Below are 10,952 nucleotides of genomic sequence, written 5' to 3' on the forward strand. Positions count from 1 at the left end.
TGTCCGGTACAAGACAATAGAGTTAAATGGAATTAACTCGCTAATTTTATACAAAGTTTGTACTGAATTTATAAGTCGTGTAAAAAATTATCAATAATAAATATCGGTTGTCAGGTTCTAGTCGTATTAAGATATAAATATAAGACTATATATGTCAACTTTAATCCAATTCATTTAACTAAATGAGTCAAACATTTCAACTCTAACTCGCTAATTTTATATTAATTTCATATTGAATTTACAGATTGTGTCAAAAATTACTAGCTTTAGTTAGGGGTGTATAACCGGTTGCGATTATTACCAACCGCCTGTTATTTGGTTATTAATCGGATAACCAGTTTTTATACATTGTTGATTTTTTAAAAAAATAAAAAAATAAAAAAATAAAAAATAATTCAATATTTAATACTACTGGACGTATATAATTTCATTTACCATTCACCATTCATTCATTTCAATAAGCTCACAATCAAGTCCATAAATTAACTAAAATGATTACAAAGAAAATCAAACAAACAAATAACATTAAAATCCAAAATCAGGGAAAATGATTAAATGGAAGAGGGAAGAAATGTCATATTCAATTATTAACATGCGTTTTATTTCTCTGAAGTCTTAAGAATCTGTATTAGGGCTTTTTTGCCGAAACTTCCAACCAAGACAATGAAGACATTGTCATTTTGCCCTGCAGATGGGTTTCTCACGAGCACTGCACAGCTTCATGCTTTCAAGACCCATATTTGTGTTGGATTTGTCTCTCTAGATTGGAGCTGTTGAGCTTCATGTCGTAATGCATTGGTTAAAATATTTGATTAGAGAATCATATAATAATTTTATTAATACTACTACTAGAAGAGAAGAAGAAAAGAATAGAAACTTAGAATTATGTTATATATTTTTAATTATTTACATTTATTTTTTTATTTGTAATATATATATATATATATATAAAAACCCGTTACTAAGTTATTTACCAGTTTCTTAAAACCTTATAACTGGTAACCGCAACCGGAGTACCCAGTTATCCGGTTAAAGTTATTTTTAATTTTTCAGTTTTTCACTTAGCGGTTATCAATTATTTAGCGGTTAATAACCGTCCCGCTTATACGCCCCTAGCTCTAGTTGGAGAACGATCATTAAACTAACATTTGTCTTTGGACACGTGATTCTCACATTTATTTTAAATTGTTGAGATAATTTGATTGGAAACAAATTTTCCTCCAAATTGCATTTGAAAAATATTAAATTTGACATCCGTCTTTAGAAATTGTAAGGACACTGTCTATGCTTTCTCCATGTTGCAAAGATGGGAAGCAAAGGGGCGTTACCTACGGGGAAAGATTGAGAGTTAATTAGACTGCAACCAGAAGAAGAAGAAAAAATGATGACAGATTTGAGGCAAACCAATTGCCTATAACTCTCCCATTCACTAAAGAAGCTGCTAAACTGTGGCTTGATTAATTGATGTTCAAAATCACTTGCCAAATATATATATTGGTGTTACATTGTTGCTACCATGGTAATCCAGTCTCGTTGATGTACAATATTTTTCGAACACCAAAACACTTTGCACTCTGATGTAAGGCTCTGCACAGGTTGATCCACTTCTCACCCACAAAAAGAAATAGAAGTACGGGAAAGAATTTCTTTTGGGTTCTGTATTAAACAAAAGTGAAAATCCTACAAAGGCTGAATTTCCAAATTGGTTTGTTCGCCATTTCCAGACGATGCTGCTGCAGACGGTTCGGTCTCCTTATTCTCACCGGTGCTCATCTCTTGAACTGGTGGAGGGTTAACAACGGTCATGGCCACAGCGGCGTTATCCGATAGATGATTCTTCATCTCCCTGTGCTCCTGACATATGGCACACCAGTGCATGGTGCAGTGCACTAGGCAGGGGTCACATGGTGAGTTCTGCAGACAAGCAACATGATTAGTCAGCACACGGCCAGCAGAACGTCTACAAATGACGCTAGAGAGTAATGCTATATATTATATTTTAATTCTACAATACTGACGTGACAGTTTCAATTAACTCTTAGATTTTTTTAACAATGACTAATCTAAGGATTGGTTGGGATTGTCACGTCAACATTGTGAGATAAAAATGTAGTTTATAGCATAGTAATGCTATAACATTTACAGATGCTGCCATGTGAAATAAAAAGTTCCACTAGCTTTTCTGTGTCATCTAAACGCATAACGGTCAAGAGCAAGTTACTCCTTCAAGTAAGTGATCGCATTAAGCACATCAGGGTGGATATAACTACAAGTTTGTTTGCATATCAATCTATATCTAAAGAGTAACCTGGATATCTTGTTTCCCTCGGGTTGAAATTGGTGAACTTCTTAACTTCAAAGTCTTTGGCCATTTTTTAGAAATAAGCATATTTCCTGACAGGACACTATAAGACATGAAGAGGTCAAATCTATTGTGCCACCAGCGCTGGCAATGGTGGCAACCAGCTCAGGTGCAAGGGCCTAGGCAGCTCCACACACAACCCCAGTAGCTCAGTTTAACCCTCCTCTCACTTGGTTACCACTCCTATGTTCCACATAGGTAACTCAATTGCACTTGATTTAAAAAGTGATGGTTAAATCTTTGCTGAAAATGAGTAATCTTGGTAAAAAGTTGCATACTCCTTAAATGAAAAAGAGATTTCCTTGCTAACAGGATGAAAGTCGCACCCACAGAAAAGTAATTCAACCAACAAACCGGCTTGTTTACACTATTCCACAGCAATAAATTGCAATATTCCTAGACAAATAATTCCAAATGCGCTCACATTTTCCAACAACAGAATCATTATCAAATTGAAAAATATATAGGCAAACTATTATGCTCTATGAATATATTTTAGTTTCAGGAGATCCAAAAAGCATGAAATATCTCATGTCCAAATGCACAAGCAAAAATCTCAAAACCAGTCTTTATGTAGAGAAACTCAAAATTAACTCCCGTTGAACATAAGTCACAAACACGCAGACTTGACAGAGTGATTATTTCAAAGACAAACACCTAAATCAACACTGGTAAAACAATAAATTTCCCATAAATTCATGGTACGTAGAGGAAAAACTCCTAACATATTCTTGCATATCATATCGGATATAAATGATATTTATTGAACTAACAAAAAAATTTCCAGGTATAATGAGAAATAATGAACAGAACCTCATGAATAATGAGAATCAAAATGCTGAAAGATACCATGCCAGCAATAATTACAAAAGAGGAAAAGTGAATCGAATCTTCCAAATGTTCACAGGTGATTTAAAGTTTAAGACCATACCTAATCTGCGCATTTGCAACCAATGCAATCCAAGATAATAATGAGACAAAATGAGATTACCTTAAGATGATATTTCTTCTGCAATGATTGTCGAAACAGACCAGTGTAGATGCCACACATCCACCAAGCAAATAACAGGCCCTCACAAATGAGAAATGATGTCTTAGGATCAATACCATGGAAGAGAGCTGTTGCAGCTGCAAGTGCAATTCCACCTTCAACACACATGCCATGACAAACGCATGCATTGGTCCAAGGAATATCATGCAAAGCTTCAACATTACGCCCAAACAAAACACATGGGCAGAAGAGCCCAGTCCAGCCTGGAACAGAACCACAATGATTTTAGAATGATCAACAATCATGAAAAGAACAGTGACAAACCAAAGAGGTAGTTACATTTCTCTTCTGTTTCTAGTCCTTTTACTTCCTGTTCTGAAATCCAGGCAATCTATGATATAAAACAATTGAGTGGAAATATTAACATCAACAAAATGCCTTTCCGTGGAAATATTAACAATCATGATTTAAGAGCTGTCAAAGATATGCTTGGTGTCCATTAAAAGGGAAGTGGAAAGACGTTTAGTTATACTGGAAGTGGGCCAGATTCCATCTGGGCCCGTAACTAAGCTTAAACCTAACCTGCAAAGTAATGTGACTAAAGGAGGGGGTTATAAGGTTTTGGGCCCATGTGATTCTGGGATTGATATGGGCTTATGTGCTTTAATAAGTCTGACGGGCCGGAGGGAAGGAAGGCCATTGGAGAAGGGGAAATTAATCAAGGGCCGAGAAAGGATGAGTACAACACTAGGAAGCCTAGAGTTTCTCAAAGAACGTTGAAGGGCCTAGCTTGAAAAGGGGGGCTGTTTATCAACGGTGGCTCAAACCAATAGATAACATTATATGGAGAGTGAAGGAAGGTGTGGTGGGTTTGGTCACTGGTTTGTGCAAGTCTAATAAGAAGGAAATTACTCCGACAATAACACAACAAGCCAAGGCGAGCTCAAGAGTTAAGGAGGGATGCGATGATGGAGCAATGTCAAGGTGGTGAATGCTCAGCCTTCTTCAGATAAGGTAGAAGGAAGCACAGGTGTACCGACAAGGGTGGTTAATGCTCAGACGAAGAAGACAAAAGCTGCCAGATCATTTTGTTTTTTTTCAAACAAGGTCAAAGGAAGCATGGGTGCTCTGACAAGGGTGGTTACTGTGTAGAGGAAGTAGAAGTTGCCGAAATAGCTCGGCCTTCTTCATACAAGGTTGAAGGAAGAATGGGTGCACCAACATGGGTGGTTAATGCTCAGGCAAAGACGACAAAAGCTGCCGGATCATTTCTGTCTCTTTCATACAAGGTCGAAAGAAGTATGGGTGACCCGGCGGGGGTGGTTATTTCACAAATGAAGACGGTAGAAGTTGCTGAAACATCTCGGTCTTATACAAACAAGGCCGAAGGAAGCATGGGTGACAGAAATGAAGGAGCAGGCAGGAGAATGGGTTTATGATACTGGGGATTTCTTCGGATGCAGATCCTAAGGATGGGTCAGGGATTAGTAATGGAGAGACTCAGTTGCGGATAAATGGGTGTATGAACGGGACAGAGTTTTCCTCCAAACCAGTATATAAAAATGCTATCTGTCCCTTTTACATGTGAGAAACACATACTTTTTAAATAGCAAGGACAGAATTAAAAGAAATTTTATTAAAAAAGCATGTGTCTCTTCCAACTTTGTCCTCGTTATTTAAAAAGTACGTGCTTCTCACATACAAAGTGGACAAATGACATTTTTATAGATTGGGTTGGAGGAAGTGGAGGAAATCTTTGTCCATATGAATGTGGGATTGTCTTCAAGAAGTTCTTCAGTTCAAAAGAAAGTTTCCTTCTCCGTTGGGGAAGTTAGGATGGTAGATCAGTTTTAGCAACAGATATTAGATAGTGGAGAAGGGGATAAAGTGCCTATATTGAGTTGGTATCCTGGAACCTCCCCGGTTCCTTTAGATAACGAGTTGGGGGAAGGGAGAATAGAGGGTCAGATTTCAAAGGTGGTGCAGGCAAATGATTGGAATGGAAATGAGATGGATAACAATTTGCTTTCCCAGTAAACTAATAGGGAAAAGAGAGATGCAACTTTTGAATCCCTTATCCCAAAGAAGGTCAATGTTGTGGACATTAAGGATTTATGTCCTATAAGTTTAGTGGGTTGTGTTTATAAAATTATTTCCAAGGTCATGGCAAACAGGCTAAAATCAATTTTGGGAAAGATTATTTCATGTCCACAGAATACGTTCATCAGAGGTAGACAAATTATGGATTTAGTTCTGGTTGCTAATGAATGTTTGGATAATCGGATTAGATCTAAACCTATAATGTTGTGTAAGTTGGACTTGGAGAATGCTTATGATTATGTTAATTGAGAGTTTTAATTATATTTATTGAAAATATGTGGCTTTGGGGAGAAATGGAGAGATTGGATAGGGAATTCTATTTCTACGGTGCAATGTTCCATTCTTAATTATGGTTCTTTCGTCTTTTTTTTTTAGTAGTTCTCATGGATTGAGATATGGGGGATCCATTATGCCTTTTTTGTTTCAACCCTCCACCGTTAAAATTTTTCGTTAAATTCCGTCAAAAATTTTAAAATACCCTTCTGTTTTGTTTTAAAAAAAATTATAAATTTTTTTAAAGATTCAGGCATGAGTATTTTTGTAAATTCCATTAAATTTTGACCAACACCTAAATCCTTGCATTTTTTTTTTCCTAAAAAAAAAGGGGGTATTTTTGAAAACTTTGGTAGGATTTAACGGAAAATTCTAACGAATGGTTGAAAGTGAAAAAAATTGAAAGATGGATACCTTAATATGACACTTTTTAAAGTTTGGGTAACTTATTTCGAAAGTGATGAAATATCAGGGGTTATAAGTGAAGTTCTTCCAAAAAAAAAAAAAAATTGGATAAGTCAACATGTGAATGCCAACTCGAAATCATATAGCAGATGAAGCTCTTACAACTTTCAGAATCTTCAGTACAGCCACAAATTCCTGTTGTCCAATCTTCATCTGCAGGTGGATGGTAGCTTTCAGGTAGCGGTTGCCCACATTCATTACATCTATGAACGACTAACTGTCCAATAGGAGACAAAATCAGTGATTAAAAAGTAATAAATAAACAATAATCTTTTTTTATCACATTATAATCAGATAAACCATGCAATGGAATCACATGTTCTGCTTTGGCACATTAAAGTTAAAAGAGAACTTTAGTATTGGGAAGAGAGGGGGTTGCAGAACTAGGGGACCCTGTAAAGCTCTCTTTTGTTCTAATTGTTGTTGAGTATTCACTTATCAAAAAAAAAAATTGTTGTTGAGTATTCAAAGGTCAAAAACAGAACACGCAAAGTTCTTAGCAAACAACTCTGTGTGTGTGTAAAAAATGATATCTACCCAATTGCATCTCCATGAACTTCGAATAATACAAAAATAAATAAGAAATTTATTTGAAGTTATGAAATTCACATTCCATGTGCAAACTAATTTTCCATATCTAATGGTAAATGTAAAAGAAGAAACAAGAATATGCCTAACACATATACAATCATTGGAAACACTACACAAATACGGTCAAATTTACAAACCGAATCAAAACAAGTTCTACATTCTCCAACATTCCACAGTCGAATGCCTTTTGCCACTCCAGGATACTAACTATTAAACTACACACACAAAAACACGTGATTATCCATCAACCAACACTGAATCGGGGACGGAAATTTATCCAGATAACAAACCCTCTCTATTCGGCTGGCAAGAAAAGTGTAAAAATGGAACCAAAGCTATAAATTCAACCACCCAAATCACATGTTTTCAACCCAATCGGGGATGGAAATTCATCCAGATAACAACACTCTCTATTCGGCTGGCGAGAAAAGTGTAGAAATGGAACCAAAGCTATAAATTCAACCACCCAAATCACATTGTTTTCAACCCTTCCCCCAAACACCTTTCCCTTCCATTTTCTCGGCAACCAAACAGAGCAAGAGCAAACTCCAATCCAACACAACGCCAACAACCCAACAATCGGAGACAGAGAATCAAAATTCAAGTAAAAGCCGTGCCGTTGACTAAAATGAACAAATACAAACCAATACATTACACACACACACACACATACATATTGGAAATCAGCATATAGAGATTCTAAGAATCGAATTACGATCCGAAAATTGAGAGGGAAAAGAACCTGAGGGACTTGAATGGGTTGGTTGAGCTCTCCGGGGGTGATCTCCTCCAATGGCGCTTGATCCTTCGTCAACTTCACGTACCGCGAGTGCGCGTTCCCATCAGCCATCTGATCCCCACAAAAAAAAAAAAACAAAATCAAACGGATGAGAGAGAAGAGTGTGAGATTAGAGAAACGGAGAATCTGAAGAGAAGAGGAAATGGACCTTTGGAATGAACTGAAATGAATATTCAGTTTCTGAGAGACTCTCACTATTTGTATCATCCAAATCTGGAGCAGTTTCCTAACTCCGAAACGCCCCGTACCCACGTTGACGATTTACATTGAGGGACTGAAACGACGTCGAGATGGATTTATTTTTTTATTTTTGTACTCTTAGTCATATTGGATGCCATGGGATTGCTTTTTCACAACTTGAAAATAGATCTACAAAGAAAAAATAAAATAAAAAATTCTACCATGGGCTTTCTTTATTAAAAATAAAAGGCTTTATTCACATAACAGTTTATGAAAGCAATAGGATCAGTACTGTAAAAAAAACAAAGGTTAATTTTTATTTGTCACATCGCCCAAGTTATATGATAATCATGTACAACAGTTTACTAAATAGCATTATTATTTTTGTTGGATAACGAGAAGAACCCTGTGGGTAAAGGTCAACCCCAACACTCATAAAGCGACCCCTTACCCATAGAATAATGCTATTTAAACCCTGAGTGATCCACATCACTAACGATACTGTTATTGTGACCACCAATCAAATGTGATTGCGGTGATTACCTATAAAACCTTTGGATCCAAGACCAAACATTAAACATAAATCTCTAAACCATGGGATCAAGCCTTTATAACTGTATGTCTGCCATAAATACATGACGATCCATACCATATGTTTAATTATCACAATTTATTAATAAGTTATTATTCTTCTCAATGCACTTATAAACATTTGTTAGAAACCTTAGGCTCATAACATAATTATTTAAGAAGCATGTATTTAAAGAATACAATGTTTAATAAACATATGACATGATAAAACATCCAACCATTCCGTAAGCGTTTACTTACCTTGAACGCTCATCCTCAATCTCAGACATCTTAACTTCATGTCATGGTACTCTAATATTAGACATAATCCACACTCGGAACCATAATTTTACATATGAAACCCCAATCATGCGTTAAAACCCTAATCACGAGTCTAAGATTTAGGGTTTTAACATATTGGAAAAATAGCTAAGTATGTTTAGGTACGAGATTAAACAGTAAAAGTACGCATGAAAATTGAGGATTAGAGATTTGGTTAATTATTAACCGAAGGTAGAAGCTCTCCAAACTCTAAGAAACAAAACCTCTTGTTAGAATATATTATTGCCTTTCCTATTAAGATTGTTAGAATATATTATTGCATTTCCTATTAGAATTTATTCCCTACCTTAATTACTCTAGGGTTTCTTGATCATTACTCATAGCCTCTTTATATATAGAGGTCTCTTGTAATATGTTATGAATATCAAGAATCAATACAATATAGTCCTTAATATATTTCTGTTCATTCTCTTCCACTCTCTCTCTTTCACATATATTCTCTATTTCATATATTTATTTAACATAGTATCAGAGCTATTTAACATGGTATTAGAGCCATTGTTCTTTGGCCTTCAATAAACGTCCTTGACGTTTCCAAGTGTCCTTCACGTTTTCTACGACTATCTCATAATTTCAGTCGTCCACATGTCGCCTCCTGCTTTTAAAATTGCTGTCAATCTCTTCCACGCCTTCATCGCAGCCACATCTGGAAAAAAACAATCCAGAATTAGGTCTGCAAGGTCCAGATCTTATGATCTGAGGAAGATCCACTGCTGACGACAGTCGCACGTGCTTGCACGTGCCCCTCTAGCACATTGTCTGTGCTGTCACGCACCTCCATATTCGGCCAATTGCCTCTGTGACAGAACCGATCGACAGATCAGGAGCCGCCCAGTCTAGAACCGCCGATCCCAGCCTCATCGGAGTATCAACGCAATATGTTAGAATATATTATTGTCTTTCGTATTATGATTTATTTCCTACCTTAATTAGTCTTCTTTCTTACCTTAAATATTTTAGGGTTTCTTGGTCACTACTCATAGCCTCTCTATATATAGATGTCTCATGTAATATGTTATACGAATAACAAGACTCAATACAATGTAGTCTTTAATATATTTCCGCTCTTTCTCTTCCGCTCTCTCTCTCTTCCATATACTTCTTCAATATACTTCACATAGTATCAAAGTTATTTAACATGGTATCAGAGCCACTGTTCTTTGGCCTTCAATAAACGTCCTTGACGTTTCCAGGCGTCCTTCATGTTTTCTACGACTATCTCATAATTTCAGTCGTCCACATGTCGCCTCCTGCTTTTAAAATTGATGTCAGTCTCTTCCAAGCCTTCATCGCAGCCACATCTGGAAAAAACAAACAAACAAAAAAAAAACAAACAAAAAAAAAAACAATCTAGAATTAGGTTTGCAAGGTCCAGATCTTATGATCTGAGGAAGATCCGCTGCCGACGACAGCCGTACGTGCCTCCACGTGCCCCTCGAGCACACTGCCTATGCTGTCACGCTCCTCCATATTCGGCCAATTGCCTCTGTGACAGCACCAATCGACAGATCAGGAGCCGCCCTGTAATGACCCCAACTTCCTTTTGAGGGTAAAATAGTCTTTTACTACCTATGAGAATGGATGACTGGACAAAATACATTAATATATATATATATATATATATATATATATATATATATATATATATATATATATATATATATATATATATATATATGATAGAACAAGAATAATTTGGCTATTAAACCGTGCTCCTCTATGTGAGTTCTCATTGATATATATAGAAGGATACAAGAGAGGTTGAATAACAATACATGACTGCATCTGATTCCTATACAATAGGATTAGAATTCTTATCTAACTTATCTCTTATCTATCTATCATAGAGTTTGAATTCTAATATAACTGAACCTTATCTAGCTTAACACTAGAGTTTGAGTAGAAGTCGATTTCCTAGGTAGTATCTTTAATACCCTCCCGCAAGATCAACGGGGAAGATCGCACGTTGAGCTTGTAACATAGGTGCTGAAAACGTTGGGAGACTAGTGGTTTAGTAAGAACATCAGCAAGTTGATCCGAACTAGGAATGAACCGGATTTCCAAGGATTTATCAGCTACCCGATCACGAACAAAGTGAAAATCGATCTCCACATGCTTTGTACGAGCATGAAAAACCGGATTAACCGACATGTATGTAGCCCCAATATTATCACACCAAAGTGTTGGTGGAGAACGTAAACTGATTCCAAGTTCTTGAAGTAAAGCACGAATCCATAGGAGTTCGGCAGTAGTGTTTGCAACGGCTTTATATTCTGCTT

At 36.4% G+C, this 10,952-nt stretch overlaps 1 protein-coding gene across 1 annotated transcript; it reads right to left on the reverse strand.

Moving 5' to 3' along the window:
• Positions 1–1,436: 1,436 nt before the first annotated feature.
• LOC133880449 (cell number regulator 6) lies at positions 1,437–7,881 on the reverse strand. The gene is made up of 5 exons (XM_062319397.1): positions 7,730–7,881; positions 7,525–7,632; positions 6,294–6,408; positions 3,354–3,616; positions 1,437–1,914 (listed from the first exon to the last, which is right to left on the reverse strand). The coding sequence occupies exons 2-5, from the start codon at positions 7,630–7,632 to the stop codon at positions 1,681–1,683; spliced, it is 720 nt and encodes a 239-aa protein (XP_062175381.1). The 5' UTR covers positions 7,730–7,881; the 3' UTR covers positions 1,437–1,680.
• Between the last annotated feature and the right edge of the window lie 3,071 nt (positions 7,882–10,952).

Source organism: Alnus glutinosa, chromosome 10 (assembly GCF_958979055.1).
Source record: "Alnus glutinosa chromosome 10, dhAlnGlut1.1, whole genome shotgun sequence".
NCBI classification, from domain to species: Eukaryota; Viridiplantae; Streptophyta; class Magnoliopsida; order Fagales; family Betulaceae; genus Alnus; species Alnus glutinosa.